The sequence below is a fragment of the Schistocerca americana genome, chromosome 2 (assembly GCF_021461395.2).
Source record: "Schistocerca americana isolate TAMUIC-IGC-003095 chromosome 2, iqSchAmer2.1, whole genome shotgun sequence".
In the NCBI taxonomy this organism is placed as follows: Eukaryota; Metazoa; Arthropoda; class Insecta; order Orthoptera; family Acrididae; genus Schistocerca; species Schistocerca americana.
In genome coordinates, this window is record NC_060120.1 from 860,689,953 (window position 1) to 860,710,069 (window position 20,117).

At 41.9% G+C, this 20,117-nt stretch overlaps 1 protein-coding gene across 2 annotated transcripts in view; it reads right to left on the bottom strand.

Annotated features, from left to right (window-relative positions):
* LOC124594958 (chromosome transmission fidelity protein 18 homolog) overlaps positions 1–20,117 on the bottom strand; it is a 467,415-nt gene that overhangs the window by 271,185 nt on the left and 176,113 nt on the right. For both annotated transcript variants that reach the window (XM_047133468.1, XM_047133467.1), the window contains exon 17: positions 16,485–16,615. In XM_047133468.1, coding sequence (XP_046989424.1) covers positions 16,485–16,615 — 131 coding nt within the window. The remainder of the gene's footprint in view (positions 1–16,484; positions 16,616–20,117) is intronic.

The following is a 20,117-nucleotide window of genomic DNA, read 5'->3' on the forward strand; positions in this document are numbered from 1 at the left end:
TCTTCTGGATTTATATCACTAGGCGAACGTCGGGCAGTTTCGGACAGCGGGTTTTGTAGGAGAAGAACTATTTCTAAACTCTAGCAACCAAGCGAGGTGGCGCAGTGGTTAGCAAAATGGACTCGCATTCGGGAGGACGACGGTTGAAATTCGCGTCGGACCCTCCTGCTTTAGGTTTCCCATGATTACCCTACCTCACTCCAGGAAAATGCTGGGATGGTTCCTTTGAAAGGGCACACGCCATTTCCTTCCCCATCCTTCGTAATCCTAGCTTGGGCTCCGTCTCTAATGATTTCGATGTAGACAGGACGTTAAACCCTTCTTCTTTTCCTTCATTTCTTGCCACTCACTCTACCGCTAGCTATAGTAACTGTGGTGCCACTGCAGTGTGAACAAGGGAAGAACAAGACCACTAGTCAGGAAAAAAAAGAAAACACGTATACTGTTAGGCAACCATATTAAAGTGAGACAACCGCGCGTAACTTTTCCAACATTCGAGGTTTTAATTATGAGGCGATGTTAACTGTTCCTAGTGGATTTTCCGGAACACAAAATTTTTGGAGTGTTGTGTTCTGTTTGCAAGTAAGTAGTATTACATTTTTATTGTGCCTTTACATATAAACGATATTATTTTCTATATTGTGGGCTGTGACCACGTCTAGTCAAGCAATAACAACAGGAATGAAAAATAACAGCGGTACGTTCAGGTTGCATGTGACAAAGCAATTTCGGATTGTACCGGATCAAACAGAGAGCATAAAAACTTAAATTTACTGTTTTTTTCTTTTACGGCCAAAGGCGGAGGTGTCAGGACACAAATGGGATAAAAATAAAATGAAGGAAGATCTAGAGAAAGTCAGACTTTTGAAATGACAAGGAAGTAAATGCGAAATATTGAGTTAAAAGAAGTACATTAGGTCTTAAAGTTGAAACTTGTGGCAAAACGAAGTGCTGACTGTGAAACCTACTTTAGGAAATAATAAGTTTTATTTTTTCCAAGAACATACACTGATGAACTAGAAACAATATCGTAAGATCATGTAAAAATGTAGATTGCCAGCTTATGGCTTCGGATAACAGGGTGTATACGCGGACAAGGAAAAAAAATTCCCGGATTTTTCCCGGATTTCCCGGTTAAAAATACACTCTCCCGGATCAAAATACACTTTTTCCGTGTTAAGTGACAGTATACTCTTCCTCGGCACTGTAAAAGTCATCAATCCTTTGAATATTTATGGTTTTATATACCAACGTTTAATTTCCCGGCACTTTGGAGAACGAAACTCAAGAGGGAAAACAGGTTTTGAAAGACCTTTGATGTGCAGCAACATGTACGCTGCATATTTTCGTATTACGAAGGTATAAATTTCAATTCCACCAAATAACGCATGTCACTTTCCGAAGCATTGAACCTGAGACTGCGATGCGCTTTTGTAAGCGTCATAGCTCATTCACGTGATCTCGCCAGCTGATGACAGCAATAGGACACGTGATGTAGTCAGCCAATAGCAAGATCACTCTTAAGTAGCGCGAATACACAAATAAGAAAAGTTAATGGCTTAAATTAATATACATAGCATTCACATATGATATTGGTCTCGAAGATTAATAAGTTGGAAGAGAAGCTAAGCTCCCACATATGATGTTGATCTTTTTTGCGCGTGTTGCACTTTAAGATACCGACACAAATGTGCCAGTAAAATTTTTAATAACGACGCAAAGGTCTCATCTTCTGGGCTCGAAATACTTCTAAATGGTCGTCCTCAAAGAGTTGATTTTTAAATGAGAGTCAAATGCTTTGTGATTTAAGAAATTCAATGTACATTTTCGCACATAATTCATCTTGCGTAAAAGGAAATCTGCTTTGAATGTAACGCTTTTCAAACCACCATTCGCAATATTTTCCCGCAACCTGTTAGAAATAGGTTCGTTTCAGCAATTGCAAGAAAGCGCCAGATAACTGGCGTCACCGCGCTTGCGCAGCTACGATGACGCAGGAGGCCCGTATGTTCGTACGTGTAAAACATTAAAAGATCTTACATATGTCATAAAAGAAACAAGATACCAAAGGATACTTCAAGAGCGTCGGGATTTCGCGAACCATACTAAAGCGCATAATTCAGCTTAAAATGCACATCCGTATGCAAATTTTCTTGGAGAACCAGTACTCATGTTTGGTTCTTTATTATAGCATAATGCCATACGTGCACTTGAAATGAAGCGAACAGTTAAAAATAGCCAATAGTGTGAAATTAAACACTTCGTTTAAAATAAATTGACTGCCTCAGTAGAAAGGATTAATAAAAGCCAAATCTCTTTAGCAAACCAGTAAAAATAACTTCATTGTTCTGTAAGGCTTGACTGTCAAAGGTGGAAATAAAATCTGAAACTATTAACATACTTTAGCCTGCCGTAATTATGCGAACGTATTTTAAATCATTTGATAGCTCCCGGCCACAAAAATCCGTTTTGTTATCATTCAACGTGCGAGCAATAAACGAAGAGGAAACAACAAAATCACTGAACGTAAACACAGGTCACGTGGAGACGACCCACCTCCCCACCACAATTCTGACTGTTCTGTGCATCAGCCTCGGATCTATGATATTTCCGAACCGGGGCAATATTAAGTAGTGGCGCCCAGCCACACTTCCGTAACCAAAAGCGAGAGAAGGTACTACTCATACGCGACTCAACTGCGCATGCGCAAGAGCCCGCCCGCAACTGCTCAAACGAATCTAAACAGTTGTCACGTCACCCTCATCGGTGGCAATTTGTTGTTATAAAGCATTGCATAGTGTTCCTAAAGCCTTTGACACACTTTACTGTTGGCAGACGGTTATACGAGCACTGTTTTGCTGTTGTATACGGCGCATTTCCTTTGCAACTTAAGTTTTATTTATTTTTTTTTTTTTCTCTCCCGTTCATGTTTTGTTGCTGCAGTATCATTCTGCAGTAGCGGGATACAATAATATCCTTTGTTAGAGTATTGGTTCTTACCAGTCAAAATCACAAAAATTTAACTGAAAACTAAAACAATTAAAAACTCCCGGAATTCTAAACAATTCCCGGGTTTTTCCCGGTTTTCTCCCGGATGGAAAAATTCCCGGGTTTTCCCGGATCTCCCGGTTGTGCCGGGTCGTATACACCCTGGATAAACATGAGTTCTTGCAACGAAAATGGCTTTTTTTTTAAATATTACAATTTCATGTCCGATACAACCCTCCCAGAGTGTCAACGACCAAAATGCACAGCAGAAAAAACATAAAGAAAGTCAACGGATGTATATTCTTATCATACTGAGTTTTATAAATAACGTATCATGCTCATGTTCAGTGTTACGAGTGTTCTAATTCAACCTTAAAAAAATATAATTTCGAAAAAAGTGCCTGCTAGTACCCGATCTTCCCTTGATATCTGTTTAAGTCGCACGTTGCTTTTATCTATGGTTGCGACATTCAGTTATAAAGTGACGTTGGTGCAAAAAGCCGAATAAATAATAGTTCCCAGAACATCGCGAATGTGCTTCCCTTTTAATATTATCGTCATGTTCTGTCCGGTTCCGACGAATACTCAGTCAAGGTCGCGTTTCTATCAAAGTTTGCAGGAACGATCCCGTGCATCTCTGTTATACGCTCCCACGGTCTGTACCAAAGTGCGCCGATCCTAACAGTGCGTCTGGGAATTCGTTCTGTTTCTGCTACCATGCCTTCTTGATAACGACGTCTGTACAAGTGGACTGAACTTTTCCAAAACCATTCCAGTAAATCTAAATCTCCAAACTCTACTTTCTTTTGTTGGTAGGCTGTTTAGGTTTTTATGTTGGTAACGCCACGTAGCGCTCTGTATGAAAATCACTGGCTGTGCTGTGTGCAGTCTGTGGCTGGGTTGCATTGTTGGAACATTGTTATTGTAGTGTTGGGCAGTTGGCTGTTAACAGCGCGTAGCGTTGCGCAGTTGGAGGTGAGCCGCCAGCAGTGGTGGATGTGGGGAGAGCGATGGCGGAGTTTTGAGAGCGGATGATCTGGACGTGTGTCCATCAGAGACAGTAAATTTGTAAGACTGGATGTCATGAACTGCTGCTATATATATTAAGACTTTTTAACACTATTAAGGTAAATACATTGTTTGTTCTCTATCAAAATCTTTCATTTGCTAACTATGCCTATCCGTAGTTAGTGCCTTCAGTAGTTTGAATCTTTTATTTAGCTGGCAGTCATTCGAGTAACGAAGATTTTTGTGAGGTAAGCGTTTGTGAAAGGTATAGGTTAATGTTAGTCAGGGCCTTTCTTTTGTAGGAATTATTGAAAGTCAGATTGCGTTGCGCTAAAAATATTGTGTGTCAGTTTAGTGTTGATCAGAATAGGTAAAGAGCGAAATGTCTGAGTACGTTCAGTTCTGCTCAGCTGTTTGAAAATCAAATAATATAAGAGGTTTATCAGCACAGTAATTCATTAATTTTTCTAAGGGGATGTTTCACTTTCAACTGCTCTTACGTGTTCGTGCCATTTCACATGGCTTCTCAGTATTACCGCCAAGTACTGCGATTGACTGCAGAGGTTTACAGTTAATCTTGTGGGTCATTCGTACTGTCAGCAGTGGTATTCCTTTACGAGCGGCTAGCGCCGTACACAATAAGGAAAGAGACTGGGCGCAGGGTTCAAACAATAGTTTTCGACGTTCAGTTTGTTCTATAAACACGTGGGTTATCTGTGCATTAAACAACGGTGGCGCGAGAGCTTTTCCGGCCTACAAACGACCGAGTCAACAGAGCGCGTTCGATCAGACTGTCGCAGCAACACCCCCTACGCAAATTATTTTGATCAAATACGAAATTATTTTCTCTGTGACCCGCGTTAAGGGTGAAATTCGTGTACAGCGAGTAGTCTAGTAAATCGGAGGGACGGGGATTTTAATCAGAATTTATAATCCGCAAGAGGACGAAAACTTCAGCAAAAAAAATCGTATTAATCTGTAATACTACAGGACCAGACGCCCTATCAAAAATTAATAACAACAAATATGCTACGATATTACGAACATGGAATTTCGGAAAGCACTAGAGAGAGTTACATTTTAAATTTATAATATAGAGAATGGCGTCAAGAAGCGGTGACGAAAACTCATTATTCTTTAATTTTGCAGTACTAACCATGTACTCTTTATGAAAAAAAGAAGCTAACGATTTCAGTCGAAAATAGGATTTGTTTCACACTTTTTTTTTTGTACGAGTAGATACGATGTCCTTAATCTAAAGCTCCTCGAAACAAGCGCGCCCGCCACGACTTATGAAAAAAGAACCGCTCTATATCTTTAGTGAGGGGGAAAATGTTCATCGAAGAATTACCTGATTTGCGATGAGGCTGCTTGGAAAGCACGAGAGCTATTATTACGTACACGGGTAATATATTTCAGTTGTAGACTCTACAAGAAAGGTATCATTTTACTGCGAGGAAGGCTACTTTCGGTAGCCATTCTTTCAGAGGAGCAATTACGATTACACGAGCCATAAAAACTGCATATTGCAGATTGTCCGACAATATTGCAGCCGCAATGTACTGCTGGCACTGTTTCCTGGAAATGTTTGCGGCAATATATTTTCCTTGATGCAATAATTTATTTCTTGATGCAATATGGATCAACAAAGATATATTTTCCTGGCCAGAAGTGTTTACACGAGCCACTATGGCCGCGAAGTGGAAGGAAGGAGGGGGGGGGGGGGGAGAGGGAGGGAGGGAGAGAGAGAGAGAGAGAGAGAGAGAGGAGAGGAGAGAGAGAGAGAGAAGAGAGAGAGAGAGAGAGAGAGAGGGGGGGGGCGGGGGGGGGGGGGGTGCGATGCTCTTGCATTTACAATCCAAAAGGAAAAAAGTATGCATGAAAAAGAGAAATCGGGCGTCCCTAGGGTGTTCTTTATCTAAGCAAGCGAACTGCTTTCGAAAGCTTAGTTCCTGAACTGATACTGGACACAAATCTTTTCCAGAACGCGAAAACACGATTTTGATTATATTGTTTAAAAGTAATTCGTCCGAGAATTGGTAAGGCCAATATCAATATGAAAGACCGTACACCATTTAGAACCAGACTGGGTATCGCCCTTCAATTTTTGGCTAGTGTTGTTACATACGAAAGCTTGAGTGTACCCCTTTACTCTGCACTTCTCATCGACATGCCTCATAGCACAAGGCGTTTGCAACGCTTTGGTGGAGTTCATTAACGTAGTTTGAAATAAGGATAAGATGTTTATGTTGATACTTTAAAGTTATTCACCAGTATAGTGCGAGAATTATTAATTTCATAAATGCGATACATCTACCTCAAGAATTATGGGGGCGTGAAAAGTAATGTACAGGGTGACCCAAAAGTTCGTTAACACATTTTGAAAATTCAATACTTCACGGGATAATGTACGTAGAGAGGTGAAAATTTATATACATGCTTGAACTGCCATGGAATTTCATTGAAACCAGAAACATGCACAAAATAACCAACAGATGGCGCTTCATATGATACAAAAGTAATAATTACCGTAACAATTGATTTTTGGAACAGGTGATGTTCTTTATAACAAATGCTCAACTTGTCGCTCGTCATTCATCAATACATGTAGTCAAGGAACAATGTTGTGATTAACGTTGTACAGTATATCAAGAGGTACGGTGAGAAATTGCCATCGGATGTTGACTTTCAGTATCCCTAATGAGGTCGGCCGATCGCGGTAGACTTGCGAATTTCCGTAACTCACCAATAACCACACGGACTGAGGTCTCGGGATATGCGGTGGTGGTGGTTTTGGGGGGGGGGGGGGGGCAGCATCACGGATGCGGTTACTCCGCACACGATCCTCATCAAACGATATACGCAAGGGACTGTTCACACATGTAGCAATATGGGTGAAGCGCTATCCTGCATAAGAATTGTACCTGCCAGCAGATATTTATCAGTCAGGTTAGAGATGCGATTCTGTAACACATCGGCGTACCTCACACCTGTCACGTTGACAATCTGAAAAGCAGCTCCCCCGCATTTCCTCGAAGAAAAGGTTCGGATCACGACTGGTGTGGTACATCAACAATAAATGGTGAATTTCTCGTCATACAATGGAGTTTCCACGACAATTCTAGGAATTTCGGTAGCCGAAATTCTGCAGCTGTGGGTGTTGACAAACCGTCTAACTGTAAATGCGAAATAGATGCCATCTGTTGGGTGGTTTTTGCACTCGTTTTTGGTTTCAATAAAAACCCATGTCATTTCACACATGTATGTCAAGTTTTATCTCTCTATCTACTTACATTATTCCGTGAATTAGCGCATTTTCAAATGTTAACGGACTTTCAGGTAAGCTTGTATAGAAGCACAGCAATAACAATGAAAGACAGTTGGTAAGTTGATGACTGACACACGTAATGAAGCTTCAAAGAAATTTAATTTTTCATCTTAAGAGCCTATGTACGATAAAATTGTGGCTCACTATAGCAGACCTTCTCCTACGACTGTATCAGCGAGACTGTCCTTTTTCAGTTTTCGGTGTGTTGTAAATACTGTTTTGTGTGTTCCATGCCAGACGTACTTACGACATTAATGGAATTACTGGGTGCCTCATTTCCCCACGACTACATTCCTGCAGACAACAAATAAATCGAGTGTCTGAAAGTCGCGGCCTTCTTTGGAACCCAAGCGAAATAATATTATTTCACGTGACTTGGGACTGCAGCGCCGTTGGCGAGAGTAAGAGGAAGCAAGAGTGAGTGGGGAGCACCTACAGAAAAAGTCAGACACACTTCTGGCCCGGCCATCCGAAGTATTATTGTCGTCTATTGTGGTCACATCACAACCATGCTGACGGCAACATTTTTGCGGCCGTGCTTTTCCGTAAAATATGATCCATGTAAACGCGCCTTAAGAATGTTTTATCCCCCCCCCCCCTTACCATCCTATAATCTTCCACCATCTACTTGCTGTTTAAAATATGTAAAAAAAAATTATTGTAGCACATGCTGAAGCAAACGGGCATGATGATGATTTTTTTTTTTTTTTTTTTTTTTTTTTTTTCAGGACGAAAAATTTGGGATCCACCAAGGATCCGCTTTTCCTCCACTGCTATTCCATCCGGTCACAAACTATTTCATAGAATATCTTCAGTAACCAACTCCATAGACAATTTTATACACTGACGACATAGTTCAATAACAGAATCTCTACCAGAAATTCACCAGGACATTAATTCTCGGTTCATGGCGCTAGAACACAGAGTAAGCTGCGCACAAACGAAGTGTATGTGTTGTAACTTCTCAAGAACAACCAGCAATTCTAAACCGTAAATACATTAGACAATGTCTTTAAAACACCAACCAATCAGTTCCAAGTCCCTATAATCGGTAATAATATCCAAAGCTTCCACAAGTACAGACGCTAAGTACCGTATAAAAACTGGGTGGTTGAAATGCAGGTCACCAAAAGGCGTCATCTGCGACGCGAGAATACCTATCGAAGTAAAACGAAAGTATATGCAAACAAGCGATAAGTCCAGCTTTAACCGAGGGTTCACAATGCTGGGCCACTCACAAATCAGACGAACGGAAGCTCCAGGTTACAGAGACAACGATGCTACATTGGTCTGGAGGAGTGACCCTAAAAGAAAGAGTAAGAAAAGATCACATCCGAGGCTACAGGTAGCAAACATAACGGAAAAGCTTCAAGAGAATCGCCGACGATGGTACGTGCACGTTATTCGCCGTGAACCCAGACGTATGACAACAACAAGGCTTGACACAAAGAGACCACAAAGGAGCACTGGACGCCCATCGAATACACCGATTAGGACCTTACGGAACGACCTGAAAACGATGGGACTGCACCCTGAAATGACGCGAACACCTTTAAAATGGCGTAACAAGGCACGGACAAATGGGAAATAAGGCACGGGAGAAGACGAAAGCTCTTTGGAATTATCTTCCACCATACAACGGCATGTGAAAATGAATAAAAATGTGGTTGAAGGGAAAACAAATATTTTTTTCATGTTTTCCACCTGAAGAAGAGCTAAAATGCAGTTAAAAGTTCTTGGGTTTTCGTAGCGCCTCATTCTTTTTAGTAAGACCTTTAAATATGACGTTCCGGCTCTTTTGATGAGACTTCCGTCTCGGAACTGGCTGCACACTGTCACACTTTCGCAAATTCGTAAGGATTGCTTCCCGCATTTATCGCCGTAAATGTTCATGACTGGTTCGCAATGACTTTTCCGCGACTAGAGGAAGTATTCACCGGAGTACCAGAGGTTGGTAAGAGGAGTGTGTCTTCCTGTTAATGCAAGACTCTGTACCTCAACAGCAAGACGATAGCACGCAGGTGGGTGGCACACTGAACTAAGGATCTTGACACGTCGCCTTGGCTGCCTTTTTATTTCCGCAACACCCATATGTTCTGGCACCCAGCAGAAAGACACCACCTTCACCAACTTCTGTAGTCAGAGGAGCGTGTCGAGGATATTCTGGACTACTTTATCTGCTGGGTAAGAGCGTTGTGGAAGTGATGGGCACTCAGAGAATACGAACAGGCAAGAAATTTAGCACTCGTAACACATCTTGTTCTCTCCAGTGCCAGCAAGATCGCGTATAATTGAGCGTCGAATACAATAAACTCGTGGAGCAAACGGAGCTTGAGGACACGACCAGGGAAATCAAGAGAGCAACCCAGGGAGACCCTCCATTTAGACCCATCTGTACATACAACTACAAAGTTGTGGTGCTCATTTAAAATGTCATACAACAATGGATAAGAACATATGCAGGAGAGCAACATCATCTGTACTGTACTAAATCTAAAATCACTCTGGGCCTTGTAGCGATAAGAATGGCAGGCCGATAAAACACTGGATTTGGGACTGAACTTCCCTTCACACCAAGTGACTCCCCGATCCCAAATGACCTACTTGCCCATAGGATGAGGCGTTCCGTAGCTGGACGAGCAATAGTATTGTATGCTGGTGCATTGGGGGAAGTGAGGAACTTACATGCCTGAAGCACCATCTGTAGCTGCCACCAGATGATAAGTGGCAGTTCCCCGGCCTCAGCACACAGTCTGGGTGTGGGAGTGGTGCCTGTGGTTAGCCTAATCCCTCATGGTGGAGGCAAAAATGAGGTCCAAAAAACTGCAAAATCGTCTACAAATATGGCACTGAATAGTACTCCCTGCTGTAGACGGGATGATGTTTATGGCTATGTGAAAGAGGGTAAAACAGTGCTCTGAGAAACATCATTCTCCTCCTCAAAATGATGCAACAGCATTTCACCAACTCGGGACCTAAAAAAGTGCTTAGATAGGAAGAACCATATGAAGATGGGTAGGTGGCCACGAAAGGTCCACTAATGGAGTTGCCATAGAATATTGTGCCTCCTACTGGAGTAGTATCATGAACCTAAGAAAGTGCATAATACAGCTCCCACATGGAGAAAGGGCGGCGGTATGACGTCAGAATTGTTAGATATGAAGTCCAACTGGGCGCTCTCTACAGTTGCAGGATAGTGGCGGAATGCTAGATCCTGGCTGGCATGGGAAGTAGTCGTTGCAAAATGGTCTGCCATCATTCAGATGATGTCTCTGAGCGTTGTTTGGAAACACCCTTGTTTCAACACTGCTGCTATTAGTTAACGACTGTGCTTACCCGAAATCATCCTGATAGCTTCTCATACTTTTGCAGAAGAGGTGTAATGATTGATAAAATACGGCAAGGCGTAGTATGAACTTTTCTTGCTCTGTTTGATGAGGTATCGATCCTTGGTCCTTGCCACTCGAAAGGCTCTGAAGTTTTCGCCATTGGGCAGCACTTGAACCATTGCAGAGTTCCATATCTGATCCAGATTACTGAACCACACTCATTAGTCCGCCAATGGACAAGCTGCCTCCAAAGATAATCTGAAGACTTTGGTATGGTGACGTCAGCAGCATGGTGGATCAGTCATGTGATATGGTACACCCACTCTTGGGTGCCGTTGCAGCATTCAAACACAACCTGCTGGCTGAACAGTGTCCAGACAGCTCTGTTGATCGAAGGCTGTGTCTTTCCACGGAGAGCTCCATCCAGTAGGTGAATCTGGAGTGGGAAGTGGTCACTGAAATGAAGGTCTTAACTAAATTCCCAATGAACACAGTCCAGTAGGGCTGGTGAGCAGAAACACAGGTCGATGGCTGAGGATGATCCAGTAGCAACACAGAAATGAGTGGGAGTGCTTGTGTTAAGGATTCACAGCTCGTGAGACATCGTGAGACTCTCCAAAGCCGACCCCGAGGGCAAGTAGAGGTCAAGCCCCACAATACATGACGAGCACTGAAGTCTTCCAGTAGGAGAATTGGTCAGGAGAGTTGTTTCAGTAGGAGAATTGGTCGGGAGAGTTGTTCTGTGAGATCTGATATAGCCTCAGAGTCTTCTGAACTCATTATTGTTCCAAAGTATTATGGGAGCCATCTGCCACTCAGGTGGGGAAAGGAGCCCTCATTTGGTGGAGGCTCAGTCTTTGGGCGAGATGATTGCCCCAGTCTGACATCAAGGCTCATCTGCTCTGAAAAAGAATCACGAGGTCAGATAGGAAGATGTCAACACTGTCAGTCTATTTAATTCACGAGTCCATCCGTTGTTGACGCTTTGCTTTTGATTTTTTGGCTTCGCTAGACTTCAGAATCACAATCACAGCTTTGGTAGCTCAGCAATGAAGGCAACCATATCCCATTATGACGTTCTGGGAGGAAGTATGAGCTACAAAATAACTGCGCAGCACAAACATGGGTATTAGTGCTGATAATAGTAATCTCCGTCTGTGTAGCAGCAATGGTTTTCTAAACTGCCTGTTGAGTACCTTTAGCAAAGTAGGAAGCGAATGGGGGGGGGGGGGGGGCAAGGCCTCACAGATATTTTTGGCCTCATCATACATGATGCACTTTGCTGTTTTAAACTCATGTAGCTTACTTTCTTCAAGGAAGACACTGCAATTCCTACTCCAGAGAGGATGATTGATCCCTGGAGCAGTTTACACACTTCAGAGGAGATGAACAACCAGCTCCTTCTTGGGCGGCCTTACCAAGTTTGCCACAAGTGGCTTCTCCCTTGCAACGAAGAGTAGTGTGCCCAAAGTGTTGGCATTTAAAACAGTGCACTGGGTTGGGAACATAACGTCACATGCTTAGTCGAAGGCAACCTGCTTTGATGTGCGCTGGAAGTCAGTGTAAACGAGTCTGATTTGATCATATCGTCATCCACCGTTTTCATTACGTTTTGTACAAAAGCAGTGCCTTCATTGGTCCACTCAGCTTTCAGTTCTTCTTAGGGGACATCCATCAGATCCCTGCAAGTCACAACATCTTTGCTGCTGTTCAAGATGGTGTGTATCTCAATTTCAATGTCATATTCTCCAAGGCTTTAAGCTTTCTTCTGGTGCATCATTTGTTGGGAACTAGAGGTTTCAGCCAACAACGTCCCACTGCACAATCGCTTTTACCTGCAATGCCCACTAAACCATCCTGGCATTTGCCTGAAGCGATTTAAGGAAGTCATAGAAAACCTGAATCAGGATGTCCGGATGCAATATTGAACCGCCGTCCTCTCGAATCCGGGTCCAGTGTGCTAGCCACTGCGCCACCTCACTCCGTTCCACTGGGAGGAATAGGAGAAAATTTCGAGGGTTCCATCTCGGTCCTATGAGCAGCAAGTCATATAAGGGTTCACTCAGATGCAGCCCTGCTTGCCTGAGTAAGCCTTATTCAACACAAGTGCGGCAGTTTCCCCAGAGGTTACCCGCTAACAACTGTTTTACTTGTATCTCTTCAGTGCACAGGTTTTTTTTTACAGGTTTTTATCATCATCTGAGTGGTCAAGATCCCCGTGCCCTGCGATACACAACGTGCCACAGCCGTGCTGCGCAGTGGTTGATGAAGCATGGATAGATATTATGGAAATGAGAACTGATGGCGCCTACGAGTCCTCGGGACTGCCAATCCCATACCCAGCAAACGAATGCTGAACCCCTGAGGGCACAGAAGCAGTTGTTGTGAAGGGAGTGGGGCAGTCTTGTAGCATATCCCCGATGTTATTCAAACCATACACTGAGCAAGCAGTAAAGGAAGCTAAGGAGAAATTTGAAAAAGGAATTAATATTCAGGGAGAAGAAATAAAGGCTTTGCAGTTTGCTGATGACACTGTAATTTTGTCAGAGACAACCAAGGTCTTGGAAGAGCAGTTGAATGGAATGGATGGTGCCTTGAAAGGAGATTGTATGATGAGCATGAATGACAGTAAAACAAAGGTAATGGAATGTAGTCGGACTACATCAGGCAATGATAAAGGAATTAGATTCCGGATATGAGACACTAAAAGGAGCAGATGCATTTCGCCACTTGGGCAGCAAAATAACTGACGATGAGCGAAGTAGAGAGGATATGAACTGCAGACTGGCTATAGCAAAAAAAGCGTTTCTGAGAAAGCGAAATAAGTTAACATCGAATATAAATTTAAGGGTTAGGACTTTTTCGTGAGTGTATCTGTTTGGAGTGAAGCCTGTACAGAGAGAAAATATGGGCGCTAATCCTTTCGGACAAGAAAAGAATAGCAGCTTTTGAAATATGATGCTCAGAAGGGAAGATTAGGTGGGTAAATTTGATAACTACTTAGTTGGTGAAAGGGATTTGCGAAAAGAAGTTTGTGGGCCATCTGAGTGAAAGAAGGGATCTATTGATAGGTCACATCCTAAGGCATAAAACAATAGTCAGTTTGGTAATGAAGGGGAATATGAAGGGGCGAGGGAGGAAAAAACTGTAGATGGAGACCAAGATATGACAACAGTAAGCGGCTTCAATTGAATCTACGACGGCCATACTGAAAGTAATGAGCAAAAATTCTTACAATTTTCAGTCCTAAATTTCTAAGAGAAACCAAGAATCTCATCGTATGTACATACTATGTCTGTTTTCAACATAGACTCCGTGTCTTTGCACACAATTTCCCCGATTGGTCTGCTAGTTTCAAAACACCCTTACAACTGAACTCCATTCCAACTTCTCAGAGACCTGTTGTACTGCTTGCCAAACATCCGGCACCATCGCAGCGCTGGTGTCGTACTTGTTCCTTAACAGAACGGGAAAAATGGGAGTCGGAGGGTGCCAAGACAGAATTTTTGTGAGGTTTGTTGGATACCTCTGGATGAGGGTTGTTTTCTGAGGTTTTTTGTCTTTGGTCAATAAATGTGTGACCCAATGGGCACAAACTTTTCGATAACCTAAGCTTTCAACCATTTCTTCATTTCACTGTGTCCTACAGCAGTTTTCCAGCGATTTCATTCACTGAGACACGCACATATTCTCCTATGACCTCACAACTCTTTCCTTGACAATTTTTGGAAACGATATTGGAAAAAGCATATTCCTGATTACATAACATGAAACTGTAATGTCTTAATCGTGAATCTTTCAATAAAAATTAAAAATCACGTGTCAATGGCAACCGCCTTCGATCATATCTAGATCATCATCAGAAATGCAATAATTGAACTATATTTGTGTCGTTTTAAGTGTCATCGATCTGACATGTGTTGAGACATTTCTTCGTCATTTATGCAATTTCATCATCGAGTTTTAGGTTTTATACTTTCAAAGCTACGATACTGATCGTCATTCATCAATCCCTGCCTCCATGGTGACCGATAGCGTCCTTCTGCCGCTACATCTCTGGCATTGGTTGGTTGCTTAGTTGGATTTGGGGAGTAAAAGGACTAAACAGCTTGGTTATCAGTCCCTTTTCCTGTATTTTCACAGGTCTCGGATGAAAACCATACCCCAAAAGAATCAGATCACCTAAAATCTGGGAAAGGAACAAAATGCGCAAAACGAACTATGTAACCACACAGAAGGAGAAAACGAAAGAAACAAGCCAAAACTGAAAATATCAACTAAAAGGGGGAAAAAAAGGGGCAGAAGGTGTTACGACAATATAGCAGATGTCCTAGACTGGCTGATCGCAAGCATAAAAAAAGGATGAGCTAGCCACTCTGCAACACACTAAAATCTTCCAGCCTAAAGACCCAAAGCAAGAGAAACACAGACAGTGAAACGACGAACATCAAACTGAAGAAACAATATCAGAAAGACCGATGAAAAATAAAAATTCGCAGGTAGGGCGAAGGCCTGGGAGATAAGGCCAGGCGCCCAATCTTAGACTGAATGATAAAAATCCTCCTCTCGTAGAAAACTTAAAGCTAGATCAGCCGTTGAGGCATTGTCACCTAACACTGTCTGGCGCGCCGTATTCCTCGCCACTGGCGCCACTCATCCAGAAATTCCACTCTACTGTCTCCATGGCAACGGATGGAGTCTATCTTTATCTTTGCTTAGATGCCTCAGTTTGAACTTTCACGCAGTGACCGTAGATGGCTTTAGCGTTTTTATAACCAATTCTATTGGTTGTTCAGGCACGTTTGTAGTTATCTTTAGCAGATGCAAAGTAATTACTACTACGGCCAGCTTACATTTATGTAATCATTCATATTATATTTTATTTGTATCTAGGCTGATATTTTACGTTTTCACATACGGCATCATCATATACTAAGCCCTACTGGCTCCCGATGAGGTCATGCAGCAGGCGAGGGTCGGAGCTTTCACTGTATAACGCGTAGCGTTTTGACGCTGTTTAGCTGTGGCCGGGGATGTCTTCCGACATTCGTCAGTGATCAGCTCGTCGTTTCTGCCCACCACATAATGGTACAAAAGCCCTTTCCGTTTTATTATATTGTGTATCCATATTTTATTACGTAGGTAAATTGTATAATATTGGTATCTGTTACCCTCTAAGGAGAATTACTTTTTCTTCCAGAGACATGGTCTCAAGATGAGGTACATATGATCGAAATCGGATACCATTGACATGTAATTTTTAATAAAAAAAATTGTGATCAAGACTGATTACTTTTTCAGACCCTTTCTTTGTTGCGTTCTGTGGAGCCACTTAAACCGTGACCGCTACAAGACTCATCTTGGATATCGTGTTTCCACTTTTGAAATGTTACACCAATCTCCTAACATTGCTGTCAGCCAAGCAGACATATCTCCAAGAGCACGTTGATGGCTGAGGTGGATTTAAGCAGCACATTTTCCCTCTTTGACAAGGAATAAAATGACAGAACGCTATCGAAACGAAACACTGATGTCGGCCATTTTGGAAGTACTGCCTGTGGTCATCTGACAGGCGCTAATGATGTCACATTATAGTAATGCGTGAAATAAAGTATTTAGATTACGATGTCACAGTTGTTTTATTACATCGTTAGAACGGGAATTTTAGCAATTTGTTGCTCACGACTTTCAGTATGTCAGAGAAGAGGCGGCTTGCACGAGATAGACTAGCTTGGAGAGCTGCTTCAAAACCAGTCTTCGCACTGAACACAAAAACAATATGAATGACTACTATCATTAAAAACAGTAACAAAACATGTAAAGATACTTACGGATCCAAGTTGTATTCATAAGCGCCGACAGGAGTTCTCTCTTGTACGTAGTTGAGATTATAATCGATCATGATTCCAATAACGTTGTCCAACTCTTGCTTTTCCGTTTTACTGTACAGCTGGATGTTGACCTGAAGGAGAAATGGAGATTAATTCACTTCTTTAGCAAAATTCGGAAATTTATCGTGATAACTGCACTGATATTACCAATTTAAGACAGTGTCCTGAATCTTCTAGTGTCACCAATATTGTGCTTGCCACGCCATCCCTGCTGCCTCAGCGACCGTAGGTACGAAAGATATTAAATTAAATGTTGCTGATTGTGTGTTTTTTAAGGAGATTAAGCATCTAAGATCATCAGTCTGCTATTCATCCTTCATGACGAAAATCAATGTACCCCATCTGTCTGCATCTAGAGTAAATTCTATGTGAAAGGGTAAAAAAGCTTTTCTAAATATTCGCGTGAGTGTATCTGAGGCGAAACTTCGGTACTAGCCCGGTATTATTATTATTATTATATCCTCCTTGGTACAATATTCTGAAGGTAAAAATAATTCCTTCTGTGGACCCCCACGTGGGGATTACTCAAAAGATTGTCGCTGTCAGACAAAACAGATCCATTCTACAAGTCGGAGCATGGATGTTACATTTTTTGAATCGTGGGGTAGGTTAGAGAACCTGGAAAGATGAATGAGTAAGTCGAACTTACGTATAATGAGAATTGGTGAAGTTTTGTGGCAGGAAGAATACGATTTCTCGTCAGATGAGCACATGTTTATAACACAAAATATAAGTAGGGGTAATGCAGGAGTAGTTCTAGTAACAAACAAGAAAATAGTAATGTGGGTAAACAACTATAAACAAAATATTGAACGGATCATCAGAGCCAAGATAGAAATAAAGCCAAGACCTGCCGCTTAAGTAAAAGTACACTTATTTTATAATGTGCGGATGATGTAGAGATTGGAACAAAAGTATGGTAAAGAAGTTATTCAGTGTATTAAGGAACACGAAAATTTTATCATACTGGGCGACTAGCATTCCACATTAGGAAAATGTAGAGATGGAAAAACAGCAGGACGACATGGACTGGTGGGAAGGAATGAAAGAGAAAGTCGCTTGATAGAATTTAGCACAGAGCACAATAAAGAAGGTTGTGTATTTGGACGAGACTTGGAGACGCAAGAAGGTTTCAGATAGACTACGTATCGGTAAAACAGGAAGTTGGAGTTTAATCGTCCACTAAGAGGTCATTAATGGATGAGCACAAGCTCAACTGGACAAGCATGGAGAAGGCAACCAACAGTGCCCTTTCCAAAGGAACCTACTCAGAATTTCCCTTCAGTTACGTCTGAAAATTTAATTTTTCTTTCATCAGTCTTATGGCCAGTTTGATGCGGTCCTCTATTATTTGTTGTTCATATTCCAATCTCCGTCCTGTTTTGCACGTTTTACCCTCTACGGCTCCCTGCATTACCATGGAAGTGGCTCACTGATGCCTTAAAGTTTCTCCTTTGATTCAGTCCCTTTTCGTGACAGTGTAAAATCTGGAAATTTGTGATAAGGCCTTATGGGACCAAACTGCTGAGGTCATCGGTCCCTAAAGCCTATACACTACTTAATCTAACTTAAAACTAACTTACACTATGGACAACACACACACACCCATGCCCGAGGGAGGTCTCGAACCTCCGACGGGGGGAGCCCGACGGACCGTGACAAGGCGCCCAAGACCACGCGGCTACCCATTGCGACCGTGACATTGTTTCCCACACATTTCTTTTCCCGCCGATTCTGTAAAGAACCTTTTCATCACCCCAATAAATTTACAGCACCCGTATGTAATACCACATCTCAAACGCTTAGATTCAGTTCTATTCTAGATTTCCCACATTCCATGATTCACTTCCTTACAGTAATGCGCTGGTTCGCATACGTACTATACAGGAAATTTCTATTTCAAATTATGGCCTATGTTTGACACTAGGAGATTCCTTTGGCGAGTAGTGCACACTCTGCGTGCTCTAGTCTGGTTCATAGATCTTCTTTGCTTCGTCTGCCACGTGTTATTTTGCTTCCAAAGCAGCATAATTCATCCACTTCGTCTACTGTGTGGCTCTGAACAAATTTTGATGTTAAAATGTATCGTTAATCTCATTTCGGCATTTTTGGTGGTTTACTCCTTGCTCTTAGGTCGGGGTCAGTAGACTATTCACTTCGTACAACAACTCCTTAATTTTTTCAAGTTTTTCACTCTGAATTTTCATCTAATTTCTGCACCATTTTCTAAAAATGTTCTTCCATTGTTTTTCAAATATATAAGTTCGACGGTAAAGGGAAAAAACATCGGCAATACTGAACATGTGGTATCAACTGCCTGTTTTGACTCATGACCTAATCAAAACGGCGAATTTAGAACAGTTCTAAAAATCCAATATGCGTAAAATACACGGAATAACCAGAATTATAGTTATTCTAATGACATTTCCCTCTTTGTCTACGCCAACTCGCAACCAAATTGTCATATTCCAAACTAAGAGACTACAATTTATACTACAAAAATAAAGTAGGAGCAAAATAAATAATTTCAGTGTTGAAAGTTCCATCTCCGTTTGCGCAATAACCACGTCACAAGCCACAGTATCATTGAGTCGTGGATCATCGCAGATGTCTGGTTTTTATAGGCTCAACCGACCCCAGTACAAGATAGGGTGTTGCCGCGTAGTATTATGTACAAAACAACAGACTTGAGTTAGAAGTATACTTACATTACCCTATGTTGCAAGGAATTAATTTACGTCTGTGACTGTAACAATGTAAATTTCCTTAAACGTTCCCCCTCAGTTGAAGGGTAGATCTATTAATAGTAGAGAGACTTAGGTAATGGTTACCCATAAACATTGAAGGTAAATAGTGGCTGCTTGACCCTTAAAAAAACGAAGAATAATAGTGGATAAGTTAATAAATATTCAATAATCACACTGTGTAATATGTGCAACGATTTAAATACTGGGTGTCCATAGAGTCCCTTTACAAATTCAAATGGCTCTGAGCACTATGGGACTTAACATCTGTGGTCGTCAGTCCCCTAGAACTTAGAACTACTTGAACCTAACTAAACTAAGGACATCACACACATCCATTCCCGAGGCAGGATTCGAACCTGCGACCGTAGCGGTCACGCGGTTCCAGACTGTAGCGCCTAGAACCGCACGGCCACACCGGCCGGCAGTCCCTTTACAACTTCAAAATTTCATTACAACGGCAGTTGTTGAATTATTTTAACAAAATTTCTTTTACTGTAATCACTGTTTACTAAAGTTTTTATATATACTAAAATTCTGTGTTTCAGATACTCTGTTGATCGAAGGAACTTAATCTCTATAAAGTGCCAACTCCTCAAGAGAAGGCACAATGTGGATCCTGGTTTATAGAGACAAAATCGGATGTTCAGACTCAACGAAACTTCAGAACGAGGTATGGAAGAGATCCACCTTCGCGCCGTTCAATCCCTGCATGGCACAAAAAGTTTGTAGAGAGAGGGATAGTGTTGGATAAAGGGAGGAGCGGGCGACCAAGAACATCCGAGGAAAACATCGATGGCGTTTTAAATGTTTTCACTCGTTCACCTAC